The sequence below is a fragment of the Rhinatrema bivittatum genome, chromosome 5 (genome assembly GCF_901001135.1).
Source record: "Rhinatrema bivittatum chromosome 5, aRhiBiv1.1, whole genome shotgun sequence".
Classification (NCBI taxonomy): Eukaryota; Metazoa; Chordata; class Amphibia; order Gymnophiona; family Rhinatrematidae; genus Rhinatrema; species Rhinatrema bivittatum.
The window spans coordinates 82,791,856-82,806,641 of record NC_042619.1 but is presented as its reverse complement, the minus strand read 5'-3'; the positions used below and the strand labels follow the sequence as shown (position 1 = coordinate 82,806,641).

At 42.0% G+C, this 14,786-nt stretch overlaps 1 protein-coding gene across 3 annotated transcripts in view; it reads left to right on the top strand.

Annotated features, from left to right (window-relative positions):
- The window catches only part of LOC115092050 (intraflagellar transport protein 88 homolog), a 283,575-nt gene that overhangs the window by 116,452 nt on the left and 152,337 nt on the right, over positions 1-14,786 (top strand). For all 3 annotated transcript variants that reach the window (XM_029602517.1, XM_029602518.1, XM_029602519.1), the window contains exon 14: positions 13,551-13,637. In XM_029602517.1, coding sequence (XP_029458377.1) covers positions 13,551-13,637 — 87 coding nt within the window. The remainder of the gene's footprint in view (positions 1-13,550; positions 13,638-14,786) is intronic.

The following is a 14,786-nucleotide window of genomic DNA, read 5'->3' as shown; positions in this document are numbered from 1 at the left end:
CACCAAAGTCCCTGGTGGTCCAGCAGGGGGCCCGGGTGCGATCTCCTGCTCAGCCAACTCTATGCTATTTGTTCTTGGTGCTGATGACTCTGCACTGTTTCTCTGTGCCCTGATTTCTCAGTGCCAACTCTTATTTGTCGGTACTGTAATTTGTATCAGGCTCAGAGTCTGTGCTGAAAGTTCTCGTTGCTGAGGATTGCCTTTCTTGATGCCTTGGTGCAGGAGAACTTGAATTTCGACTATTTTGTGCTAAATATCTTTCTCTTGATTTTTTTTTTTTTTAAATATTTAAAGTGTCTGTTGACGGGGATTGTCTCTGGTTTTCATGATTATGCTTTGACCTTCCTCGCTTCAATGAACTTGTAAGCTCTCTTATGTTCAATGTGTTTATTTCACTTCAAAGAACAATAAAAATCCACATGATATATAGTAGTTCCTTCCATATATCACAGGGGTAGAAAACAGTATGGTAAAATGTTCTCAATTCAGTATACCCACCTCTGAAATCCCTCCACCCCCCTTAGCTGAGTGGCAGCAGACTCCAAATTTACCAAAACGATATATAGATCCATGTTAATATCTTGAATACAAGTTAACTAAGCAAAAAAAAAAGAGCAACACAGTGAACATGTAAACCTTTAGCGGGTTTTCTAAACAATACATGGTTGCCTTATAATCTGACCATACTAACAATCTATGCGATTCAGGATCAAACTCTGAGATTCATGTAGTAAATACTTCAAGTAAGGTGACCACACACTTATTAACTTCCTTCAGGTTGTGAACGTAGTTTGTTGGGTGAGAAAAGTTTCCATAGTCAGAAGGTTAATAATAGATGAATGCAGATGTGAGATTGGAGGGCCTTCTGGTTTTCGCCATACTTTTAGTATAGCAGTAATAGCTAGAAGAAATACTTTCATAAGCCAGAGTTTATGGTCGCCAGTGCCCTGAAATGAATGCGGGAACAGGCCAAAAAGTGCCATAGTGGGATTGGGAGTGATTTGGTAATTCAGTACTGTGCGAAGCGGAACACCTTTTTCCATAATACCTGAACATGGTAACAAATCCACAGGGAGTGTCCCAAGTTTGATACTTTTCTTTACATTTCAAACATATGTCCAAGTCAGTTAGCTTAGCTAAATAAGTTCAGTGTTGAGTAATGAACATACGGTAGAATACTTTATATCTTGTCTCTTTCAGCATTACATTTTGCGTTATCTTTGACATGAATAATAAGAGTTAGTAAAGGCATCCAAAAGAGAAGTGACATTGTAGCTCAGGTTGCCATTTGGACCATGCAGTCTCTCTGTTTCATTCTTTGTCATTTTTCTCCAAGGATTTATAAGAAAAGGAAATTGAGTAGCATTGTGGATCTTCGGAGGGAGGCGTAAATCCCCGCGCGCCAGCGGGCCTCCTGCGCGCCGGGCCGCGACCTGGGGGCGGGTATGGAGGGCGCGACCACGCCCCCGGGCCGTAGCCGCGCCCCCGTACCCGCCCCCAAAACACTGCCGACACGCCCCCGCAACGCCGCACGCTCCGGCCCCGCCCCCCGACACGCCTCCCGACACGCCCACTCCGAAAACCCCGGGGCTCTGCGCGCGCCGGGAGGCCTATGTAAAATAGGCTTCCCGGCGCGCAGGGCCCTGCTCGCGTAAATCCGCCCGGTTTTGGGCGGATTTACGCGAGCAGGGCTCTGAAAATCCGCCCCATAATGGACACCCTGCCCACTACTGACATTAAAAAATTAACGAACATAGTTGCCCCTATATTAACAAAGATCATAAACATATCCCTTACAGAAGGATCCATGCCGGACACACTAAAAGGGGCAATTATTATACCAATTCTAAAGAAAAAAAACGACGACCCCCTTGTCCTGAGCAACTACAGACCAGTTTCAAACTTACCACTAATCGCAAAATTAGTAGAAAAACTATACAAAAGCAACTGGATGAGCATTTAGATAGCAATAATATACTATACCCTGCACAACATGGATTCCGTAAACACTACAGCACTGAGACCTTGCTGCTCTCGCTGACGGACAACATCCTGAGAGGATTCGATAGTGGAAAACATTACATCCTGATGATGCTAGACCTGTCATCAGCGTTTGACACGGTAAATCACGATATACTTTTAAAGAGATTAGAAGAAATAAGTCTACATAAAAAAAACGATAGCCTAGTTTAGATCATACCTAAGTAACAGATTTTACCAACTCTGTATAAATAATGTATTGTCAGAAAAATAAATCTACAAACAGTGCTGATCTCTGTGGGACTCCTATCGGCTTCCCTGTTTAATATTTACCTGCTGCCACTGTGCCACCTGCTAGGAGGTGGCACATTTATGCTGGGAGGTGGTTACAGTGGCTACATTTATGCTGACGACATTCAACTACTACTACCATTGAAGACACATTGGAAAAAACATTAAATCTAGCAAACATGTACCTAGACATCATCAAACAGCTACTAAACCAAATGGAGCTAGTTATTAACATCGAGAAAACTGAATTCCTACATTTAGAATGGAAAAAATCAGACAATCACCCAAACCCCAATACTGCTCAAAAATAATCAGAAAATAGAATTAACTGAAAAAGTATGAAACCTCGTGTAATAATTGACACAGAACTTAGCCTCAAACAACACATCACTAAAAGTCAAAGAAGGGTATACCAAACTTATGGTTCTCAGGAAATTAAAACCTTTACTAACATTGACAAACTTCAGAACACTCTTACAAGCATTAATATTTGCTAGCACTGACTACTGTAATGCCCTTCTCCTAGGATTACCATACACACAATAAGACCACTCCAAATACTGCAGAACTCTGCCACAAGAGTACTTTCTGGTAAACGAAAAAATGATCACATTACGGAAACTAGCAGAACTACACTGGCTGCCCATCGAATACAGAGTTCAATACAAAACACTTTGCACAATACATAAATTAATATACGATGAAAAAGCAGAATGGCTGAACACAGCACTACATGTTCATGTCCCACATAGAAACCTCAGATCTGCTAACAAAGCACTCCTAACCATCCCTTTGGTTAAAACAGCAAGACTGACCCAAGCTAGAGAATGGGCTCTATCCTTCACCGGACCAATACTGTGGAATACCATTCCCTTAGAAATTAGACTACAGAGAGATTTTAAACTATTCATAAAGAGTTTAAAAACCTGGCTTTTCAAGCAAGCATTTTACAAAGAGAGCAGTGAATAGTGGAATATGAAATCTGGCAGCAGAACATCAGAATGCAGCACCTTTCTGCTCAATAAGCATGTTTTATTAAAACAAATCATACATCCCGATAGTTATATATGAAATTAAAACTATGAAACATAGAAAAATGATAAGATCTTTAACTATTTGCAAATAGTCTTTATTACAGAACTATGTTACCGGACCTTAATGGCACTTCTTATAGATAGTATTATCTTATACATTTTCCAAAGATGTATATATGTGCCTCACTGTTAACCGTTGTGATGGTATACTACTTAACGATGGTATAGAAAAGATTTTAAATAAATAAATTTAAAGCTCGCCAGGGGACGAAAGAGAATTAATTGGATCTACTACATGCATCAGCAAGTCATTGCTTTAAAAACTGACTTGCTAAACTTTATCCCTTGAATGCTCCTGTCCTCCATTAATACTCTGAGAAGTGGGTCCAGGAATAAAACAAAAAGCAGGGGAGATTATGGGCACCCCTGACGAGTACCGTGTGCCAGAGTAAAATCTGGAGAAAATTCCCCATTCACCAGGATTGCTGCTTGTGGATTTGTGTATAGTGTTCTATGAAAAACTATAAATTGGCCTCGGAAGCCAAAGGGTTGAAGCATTTCAAAGAGAAAAGTCCAGCTGACCCTATCAAAAGCCTTTTCGGCATCAAAACTAACTAAGAGTTGATATTTAGGTGGCGGACCAGGTCTAGGGAGGCTAAGACCCTGCAGACATTGATAACTGCCTGATGTCCTTTAACAAATCCCACTTGGACTGGTAAAATGGGTTTAAAAAGGAAAGAGGGCACCCTATCTACCATGATATTGGCTAGGATTTTGAGATCGCAATTCATAAGCGATATCGGGTGGTAAGAGCCAGGGTTTGTTGGTTCTCTTCCCGGTCTCGGGAGAATACTATTGTAGCTTTATTAGTCGCCCATGTTGCAACATCTGGAGAAGAGAGAACCTCAAATGCCTGTTGTAGGGGGGAACATATATAACTTGACATAATTTTATAAAATTCATTAGTTAGCCCATCAGGTCCCGGGGCCCTACCCAAAGCCAAAGATTTGATCGCTCGTGTTAATTTAGAATGACTAATTGGGGCGTTTAAGCATTGTAGATCTTGGTCGGAAATCTTTGGTATATTGATCTTAGCAAGATAGTCTCGGATCTTGTTGACATCGCTCTGTTCCGCTAAATACTTCGCCTATATCTTTGGTGGACATCCTGATTTTCCCCTGTGCATCTTTCAAGGCTACCACATGTGATTTACCCTCCCATGATTTAATAAGGTTAACTAATAATTTGCCCACTTGGTTGCCCTGTTTAAAGAGTTTATGCTTGTAATAAAGAATGTTTTTTTGAGTTTTTTGTTGAATTAACTCATGTAGGGTTTTTTGGATGGTGAAAACCTTTGCTCGGGTCTCAGCAGAAGGGTTTAGACAGAATTTCTTTTTTGCCAAGCCTAATTGTTTTTCCAACTGAACAATGTTATGGGAAATTTCTTTTTTGCGCCTAGCCTAGTACACAATGATTTCTCATTGCAGTACTGCCTTAGCCCTTTCCCAAAATAGAAAGGGGATCTGTCTGAAGTTCTTTGTTAAAGAAGACAAATTCTCTCCATTTTTCCCCCAGCTGGTCACGAAATTTAGTATTATAATAAAGATACATGGGGAATTTCCACCTGCTGGATCCCTGAGGTGGGGAATACCCACTGAAGTCTGCCCAAACAGGAGCATGATCTGATATAGCTAATGGACAGATCTCAGACCCAGTCACTTTATCAAAATGGGTTCTACTAACCAGTAAGTAGTCCAGGCGTGATTTCGAACCATGGGCTCTAGAGATATGGGCATAATCCACCTCCATGGGATGGAGAACTCTCCAAGTGTCAATTAAATCCAAGTGCTGACAGATATTTGGGAGACCTCTTTCTCTTTCTGTCCGGGACGCATCTTTAGGAGGTTGCTGATCTTTAGTAGGGTCAAGTACTGCATTAAAATCTTCCCCCCATGACAATAGGAAGATGGGATTGAGAGAATAAGATATTAAAAAAGGGTTGAGAATATTGAGAGGAAGCATATACATTCCCTATTAACAGTCTTTTGCCATTAATTGTTACATCTACCATTATATATCGTCTTTCTGGATCCTCCCAGGTTTTGTGTACATTGAGAGAGGGCTTTATGGAAAAGGAAAGCAACCCCTGCTTTCCTTGAATTAGAGGATGCAGGGAGCATTTTTCTCACCCATTGCCTCTGTAATTTGCTATGTTCCTCTTGGGAGAGCTTAGTCTCCTGCAGCAGAGCCACATGTACTGTATATCTGCGTAACGCCTGTAATATTTTAAATTATTTTGTAACCAACCCAATCCCGCACACATTCCATGTACAACATCTCATTCTGGGCATAGCCTTGGATATGTGGGGGAGGTGAAGCTTGTCTCCCTAAGCCTAGTGTTGTATATATAGAGAGCCAGCCTAGGCCCTCCCTCAGTGAAAAACTGTGGGGCAAAAAAAACCAAGAGTAAAACCCTGCATACCTGATCAAGATAACCCAAAGTAATTTGCCAAGTGTAAGCAAAATATAATATATTACATGTATCAGAAACCTGCATACTACATAGTTCCATTTACAAGCCTGCGCCTCGCAGCTATCCCCAGAAAAAATAAAACCCCTCAGGCGGAAGCTAGGTAGGGCAGTGGAGATTTAAAAAAAAAAAGGAATCTCCAGTCCCCTCCTACAGCAGCCACTGTGAGCCAAAGGCTCCAAAAAAGGGTCATTAGAGCTGTGAGGAATCCACTCCTCCTCCATGTTTGAATTAGAATAAACATGTTAAGTTAACAATAAAACTCGTAAACCTTTTATCTCCCAGACGCTCCGGTGGTGCAGGACTTTGCCTCCTTGGCTCGGGATTATGCGCTACCATCAAAACACTTCTTTGCATACCTTCAAACTCGCCATTATCTCCAATCGTTCAAGTGGACAGTGGACGACTTTCGCAGGGAATCCAGCTTTGCCCAGCGCTTTTTTGACAATGGAGAAGGTACAGAGAAGGGCAACCAAAATGATAAAGGGGATGGAACAGCTCCCCTATGAGGAAAGGCTGAAGAGGTTAGGGCTTTTCAGCTTGGAGAAGAGACGGCTGAGGGGAGATATAATAGAGGTCTTTAAGATCATGAGAGGTCTTGAACGAATAGATGTGACTCGGTTATTTACACTTTCGAATAATAGAAGGACTAGGGGGCATTCCATGAAGTTAGCAAGTAGCACATTTAAGACTAATTGGAGAAAATTCTTTTTCACTCAACGCACAATAAATCTCTGGAATTTGTTGTCAGAGGATGTGGTTAGTGCAGTTAGTGTAGCTGGGTTCAAAAAAGGTTTGGATAAGTTCTTGGAAGAGAAGTCCATTAACTGCTATTAATCAAGTTTACTTAGGGAATAGCCACAGCTATTAATTGCATCAGTGCATCAGTACCATGGGATCTTCTAGGTGTTTGGCCAGGTTCTTGTGGCCTGGTTTGGCCTCTGTTGGAAACAGGATGCTGGGCTTGATGGACCCTTGGTCTGACCCAGCATGGCAATTTCTTATGTTCTTCACAATTCCATAAAGGGATGGAGCATCCTGGGACAGAAAAGCAGAAAACCTCACCATCTCAATGCCCTGGCAGAATACTGGACGGAAGCCTGGGGGCGGTCTATTTCTTATACGGACATCCTTACTTGTTTTAAAACTATGTCCTCCACTGTGCCCGATCTTACTTTGCGGGAACTTCAATTCCGGATCCTATACCATATTATCTGTGATGATATTCGACGTTACCATATGGGCCGCTTGCCTTCACCCCAATGCGTTAAATGCGGTGCTGCGTCTGGCATGCTGGCTCACCGGCTGTTTCTGTGCCCGACTCTTCGGACGTTCTGGGATGGTGTCCTTTCTCATGTGGCCTGCTGCATTACTTCTAATATCTTGCGGTCAGGGAGCGTGCTGTTGTCGGGGCTGCGCGGCAATATAACACCTCACACTGCTGCTGCTGATCGATTTGGCCGCACTGTTATCCTGTTGGCCTGCCGGATGATATTGGCTTCCCGGATTGAATCCACGACACAACCCCCTTTGCACGCTTGGAACTCTAAACTTGCGTCAACTATGCAGTTGGCACGACTGGATACTATTTCAACGGGCCGCACTTTGGATGCTTCGTCAAGTGCTTATTGGACTGCTTGTTTTGCCCTACTCCCTTTGGATATACAAACCCAACTCTTAAACACTGGATATAGTACCACGTGGACATAATCGTGATTCCCCCAATGACTTCAGGTTCTAACGTTCGCCTGGACAGTGCCATATCTCTCTTCCGACTAATTGTTCTTGTGCAAGCTTGGTTCCTTTGCTGTTTGATCTTAAAACACCATCCCCTGGGGGGGGGGGGGGGATGTATGGATGGCTGTGTGAGTGTGATTGAGGTGAGTGACATGTCGGTTGAGTGATGGGGGAGATATATAAATTGAGAAAAAGGGGGACGTGTGCGCGGCTGCAACATTTGCATTGGTAATTGCACAACAGTTTCTTTTGAGCCATGTTTGTATTATATACTTGTTCCTGGTTGGCATTGATTGCCTCCTTTGAGGCTACTGTGGTTGTAGACACGCATTCCTTAATAAAAATGATTTTGAAAAAAAACCCAAAAACTCGTAAACCTCAAACCTGCGCAAAAAATAAAAAGACCAGAAAATTTCCCTTTGGTCATACATCAGTTAATACTGGCAAAAAGGTATTATCTTATTAGAAGTAACAGTATTCAAACTAGTATGGCAGACCAAGAGCTTTTCAGCTAGTTCAGCCTGCATTTAGCCCTGCCTTGAGATCTCGCAGATACGCGTCTGCAGCGGTGGCCTCCATATTAATGCGAGCCTGACCATCATGAAAAATCTTCAATTTTGCCAGGTAGAGTAAGATGGAACGAATTTTCATATTTGCAAGTTGGTGTGAAGGCTTTCCTTCGAGTTGCTACGGAGGCAGAGTAATCCTGAAAAAATAAAATTTTCTCCTCTTCATATTTCAAAGGTGCCAGACATCTGTAAGCCCTTAGAATTTGTATATAATTTAGGATTTTAAAAATAAGCCTGGGTCGGGAAGAATTGTTAGTCCCCGAAGGTGGAGGAAGTAGGCGATGGGCTCTCAATTTTGAGATCGCCATATTTGGAGTCCAATTGCAAGGCCTGGATTAACCATTCTTCTAACTTGGCATTTAGCTCATGGTCTGGTATCGACTTGGGGAGGCCCACTGCTCTGAGATTGTTCTGGCGGGACCTGTTTTCAAGGTCTTCAATCTTTGTTTGCAACTCCTTACATTTATCCTTGAGGGCCTTTACTTCTTGCGCCATTGTTGCAGAAACATCTTCGACATCAGACAGGCGCTGCTCTGATGCCCAGAGCTGCTCTATACCAGAGATTTGTGAGCTTACTCCCGTTATTTGGGCAGATAACTGCGAAAGCTTGTTCTCAAGTGCTGCAATCACAGTCGTAGCGATATCTGTCCCAACAGTGTCGAAGCCTCTGGCGTATTTGGCGGTTTTGCTGTGTCGGCCATTTTGGGGTCCATTCCCTTTGCCTTTTCTTTACCTTCTCTGTTTAATTTTGCAGCCATATTCGATGCTCGTGCCTTTCCAAAGTTGAGTCAAGATTATTCCCCACTTTTTATAGAAACCGATCAGCTCTAATATGGTGGATTACAGCAGAAGTACCGGCTTAATCCAGGTTTATGGAGGAGCAGGTCCTCAGAGTGATTGGAAACACATCCTTTCACGCTGGCAGTATCACATGACCCCTTGTAAGCTCTTATTTTATCTTGAGTTCTCGAAATGCTAGCGTCGTCAGGACCTGCAAATGGTATTATCATGACCAAATATGTTGGTTGCTCCGCCATAGTTATTTTCTGCCGGCATCTCTCACAGGATATAAAAGAACTTTTTCCCTTCTTGTCCAGAGAAGATTTTATTGAAGGAATTATTGATCACTATTCAGCTTCTCTGCTTCTTCTCCTTTTAAGTTTTTTTTTTTTTTTTTTACCGCTTAAAAAAAAGTAAGGCAGCTGATGTGTAAGGAAAGAGAAAATCGACCGTTCCTGAAGTGGATGAAATAAGACCAAGGGAGAGGTGCACAGTACATATATATTTATAAACATTTGATATTCCACATTTAACCAGTCTGGTTTCAAGGCAGATTACATTCAAATGTATAACAGAAATACAATGACATTAGCACTAAATGCACTAAAACTTTCTGGGCAGGAGATTGATGACCAACTCAGCATTGTTGGATGACATCACCCATACTGAGTGTCTATTGTTCTTATGCTTGTCCATGGAGAAACCTCTATAACCCTGTGATAGGCTGTCAAAATGCTGGAAACTAGAATAGAGGAGATAGCAGGCTCTGATTGCAAGGTTTAAAATGAAAAGCAGACACAATGTTTCAGTCTTGAACAGCACAGGGACAGGAATTTCTTCACTTCTACTTTTGGTGATTAGGCCTTACAGGCTCAACTCTTCTTCAAGGACTGGTGACAGGGTTTGGTGCAAAGTTTTAGTTATTTCAATAGGAAATAGGAGCTTGTTTTCTGGCTTAGAGCTTGATGTTGACTAAGGTGCCAGTCGCTATTGGCTGCTGAAGCCAAAATATGATGTCCATAAAGTAGTAAACCAAAGTAGCTGACAACTGAGCACACTTTGACTTAACTCAAGGCTATTCAAGAAACTCCAATTGCATGCCTTCTAAAGTTCACAGTTGGAGCCTTCTAAAGTTCACAGTTGGAACCCTCCATTCCTTTTTGCCACATTTTGAAGGAGCAATGCCTCCTGAACCTCCATTTGTACACTTCTGTGTCTTGTAGGTCTGTGGGGTTTTTTTCTATTTTATTTTCTATTTTTTTTCTTCTTTTGACCTTTGTTTTTTTTAATCACTTTGTGTAATCTGAAGCCTTTTCGTCACCAGTTTGTGCTGTGGTGCATCAGTGGTGTCAACTAGATCATATTTAGAGAATTTTTATTCTTAATATTTTTTATCTCATGTCTATTCTATTTGTGGATGTCAAGTTATTGAAGCTTATCGATATTTTCAGATCTTGCTTCTGTTGTAGACACCAGATGTTCTTGTCTGACAATTATGGCTACTACAATTTAGTGGGAGAAGGCTGTGATGTGTCTGAATGCGAGATCTGCTAAATTATATTACCTCAAGCTGCCTGGGCCTGACAAGAAAGGTTTTTTACCTACTTGATTGAGAAGTCTAAGCTCACCTATGATCTGAGCCTGAAAACTTGAAAATAGACCTTGTAATTTATGTAAAGGTCTGCTGGTGACCAGATTGATCGAGGCAATCCTCAGCAGCATTCACACCTTGATACACAAGGCTAAGCCCCAATTAAAACACACAGCACATGTCAAGGCACCAACTTGGAAAGTTTGTGAATGGTGCAGGTGATCCACACCCCAATGTTGTCATGCCAGGACTATTTTCCCTCTTCAGCTGGTTTGAGCTTCAGCTACACCTTGTTATGTGTTGCTCCAGATTTCCTTGTGTCAGTTGAACTGGTTCTGAAGTGCACTGGAAAACCCACAGCAGTTTGATTGGCGTTTCACAAGAAACTGCATCAGGGATTTTACCTGAATCAATCTCCAGTAGAACTATCTCTTATCAATGAATGTCTGAGTTCTGCAAATCCAATCATTGAACAGAGTGCTTGAGGTTTATACTGGTCTAAGGTCCCTGAATGAGACCCCAATGCAGAAGGCTTTTCTGCATCCAAAAGCCATTCTGTACATGTGTTCCAAATGAATGGCTTGGGCAAGTTGGGTCCTACCAACTTTGTTTCAGTAATGATTCTGTGTTTAGTCTTCCTTCAGACCTACCTACCAGTTATAAAGGAAGGGAGCAGTTCTTCACCTTAAGACACTTCCTTCCTTTGTGTTTTTTTAAAAATGGCTAAGGTTGTCCTTTTTAATTTGGAGAGCAGCGAGAACTTCAAGATGGATTTTATTGATTTGTAAGGACTTAGTGGCAGTGCTCAGCTCAGTGGCTCTTGCTGAATGGTAGTAGTGCCCAATAGAGATGTGAATCGTGTCCTCGATCGTCTTAACGATCGATTTCGGCTGGGAGGGGGAGGGAATAGTATTGTTGCCGTTTGGGTGTTTAAAATATCGTTAAAATCGTGAGCCGGCACACTAAAACCCCCTAAAACCCACCCCCGACCCTTTAAATTAAATCCCCCACCCCAAATGCCCTAATACTTCATCAACTTTGGGAGGGAAGTACTTACTTGCCCTAAACCAATGGCAGGAAAACCGGCACACTAAAACCCACCCCCGACCCTTTAAATTAAATCCCCCCCCCCTCCCGAACCCCCCCCCCCAAATGCCTTAAATTACCTGGGGTCCAGCGGCGGTCCGGAACGGGCTCCTGCAATTGAATTGTGTTGTCTTCAGCCGGCGCCATTTTGCAAAATGGCGGCCGCAAAATGGCCGAGGCCATAGACCAACACGATTCGACTGCAGGAGGTCGTTCCGGACCCCCGCTGGACTTTTGGCAAGTCTTGTGGGGGTCAGGAGGCCCCCCCAAGCTGGCCAAAAGTCCCTGGGGGTCCGGGAGCGATCTCCTGCCGCGAATCGTTTTCCGTACGGAAAATGGCGCCGGCAGGAGATCGACTGCAGGAGGTCGTTCAGCGGGGGTTCCGGACCGCCGCTGAACGACCTCCTGCAGTCGATCGCCTGCCGGCGCCATTTTCCATACGGAAAACGATTCGCGGCAGGAGATCGCTCCCGGACCCCCGCTGGACCCCCAGGGACTTTTGGCCAGCTTGGGGGGGGGGGCCTCCTGACCCCCACAAGACTTGCCAAAAGTCCAGCGGGGGTCCGGAACGACCTCCTGCAGTCGAATCGTGTTGGTCTATGGCCTCCGCCATTTTGCGGCCGCCATTTTGCAAAATGGCGCCGGCTGAAGACAACACAATTCAATTGCAGGAGCCAGTTCCGGACCGCCGCTGGACCCCCAGGTAATTTAAGGCATTTGGGGGGGTTCGGGAGGGGGGGGGATTTAATTTAAAGGGTCGGGGGTGGGTTTTAGGGGGTTTTAGTGTGCCGGTTTTCCTGCCATTGGTTTAGGGCAAGTAAGTAAGTTCCTGCCCTCCCCCTTCCCCCAATTTACGATTTTTTAACGATAAATCGGGGGAATTGGTATTGTATCGTGGCCCTAACGATTTTTGACGATTTAAAATATATCGGACGATATTTTAAATCGTCAAAAAATGATTCACATCCCTAGTGCCCAACTGTTCTGTCTCAGACAATATAGGAAGCACTTTCACCATACCTGCTGAGAACAAATGGACAAACTCATATCACTGTGTCCAAAAAGTGCTGGCTTCGTAGCTTCAACCATCCTCAGCTTCTTCACTATAGTTTGCTGGTATAGTAAGCCTTCCCATAAATCACCTCATCACTGTGCCAAGTGTCAGCATCCACTGTGCAGAATTCTATGAAGTAGAACCAGGCCGAGAAATGGGTTTATCAGCCTACTGTGCTAAATTACTGCATCACAGATTATTAGGCTGAATTCCAGTTCAGTTTGTAGAGTGGTATGCAAGAATGCACATAGTTTAATTTTTAGGGTAGATTTGAGGAATTTATTATATGAGCAGTATAAAGTTTGGGAAAACTTTAAAACCCACGCTGTGATTGATGCCCATAGAAATGCATGGTTTTAAATAGCTAATCTTCAATCTGAAGTCCAAAAGCACCTGATCTGAAAAGAATCTCTTTGGAGCTGGAATGGGGGAAACCTTGACCAGGTTGAGTACAGGTTTGAGTTATTAATAAATCAAGGTTTGTTTTTGGATAATGACCAAACTTCCCAGGACTATTTTCCCTCTCAGTTTGTTTATAATTACTCTTCTCTGAAGATAGTTTTAGTATGAGTATACCTCATCCACCTCGACTGTTTGGTGGTTCAGTTTCCTTGATCTATATTACTAGTTGTAATAGTTGTAATGTCATCTAGCAGTACACAAATTTTGTGGAAGTTGTAAAACTTAGGGGAAGACCCCTCTTAGCACAATGTGTGATGTATCAGTGTGACTTTCCTTGGGGAACAGCAGTTAAAGCTAAGAAATTAGCATTTATAATTTAACAAAAAAAAAACCATTTAAACTTCATTAAAGAGCCAACTATTTAAGACATAAGATCTGTTAGTTAACATTTTTGCATATCATTTAATCTTATAAATATTTTGTTTATTTTCTTTAGGAAAGCTTTGGCTGAGAAATATATCATGACAGCTGCTAAATTGATTGCCCCAGCTATTGATACATCCTTTGCTGTAGGTTATGACTGGTAAGGAGTTGTGATTACTTTTGCAATATAAACTGCATGTTTATTTCTGTTCATAAATGTTATTTCATTTGATATACCATACAAATAACCGATACATACAAGAAATCACTGATAAATCTGAAACAAAAACTGTGTTTACTAATATTGTAACTCATTTATTAATTTGATTTGCTCTATTGTATTTAGGTTTACAGATCATTGCTAATTTTGTGGGTGGACAATGTATACTGAAACCTTAGAACATATGATAAACCATGCTGAATCAGACCAAAAGTTCATCAAACCCTGTGCAATACACAAAATATAAATCAATCACTCACAAGATGTCTCAATTCCAAAAATACTCAACTCAAAAAAAACACTTCGATAAAAACTTTTGTACTCTTTTGGCTGTCAAGATGATACATTAATATTTAAAGGAGAGCAGTGTTGGTTTCATTCTTAGTCATGATTAGGTACCAACCAAGTTACCATTAAACTTGCTAATCATTAACCTCCACCAACCCTCCTCATTTACCTCACAGTCAATAGTCCAAAATTAATTTGTTATTTTTTGTTTATATTTTTCAATGCACATAAAATTGTTTTCCACTCCAAATTTTTTGCTTTAATAAAATTTGTGTTGAACACACACACACACCCCGATGCTCTGTGAATAAACACTTATGTAGAAGAACAAAAATTGACTTTTAAGAACATAAGAAATTGCCATGCTGGGACAGACCAAGGGTCCATCAAGCCCAGCATCCTGTTTCCAACAGAGGCCAAATGCCAGGCCACAAGAACCTGGCAATTACCCAGACACTAAGAAGAACCCATGCTACTGATGCAATTAATAGCAGTGGCTATCCCCTAAGTATAATTGATTAATAGCCATTAATGGACTTCTCCTCCAAGAACTTATCCAAACCTTTTTTGAACCCAGCTACACTAACTACCTTCTCTGGCAACAAATTCCAGAACTTTATTGTTCGTTGAGTGAAAAAGAATTTTCTCCAATCAGTCTTAAATGTGTTACTTGCTAACTTCATGGAATGCCCCCTAGAATTTCTATTATTCGAAAGTGTAAATAACCAAGTCACATCTACTCGTTCAAGACCTCTCATGATCTTAAAGACCTCTATCATATCCCCCCTCAGCCGTCTCTTC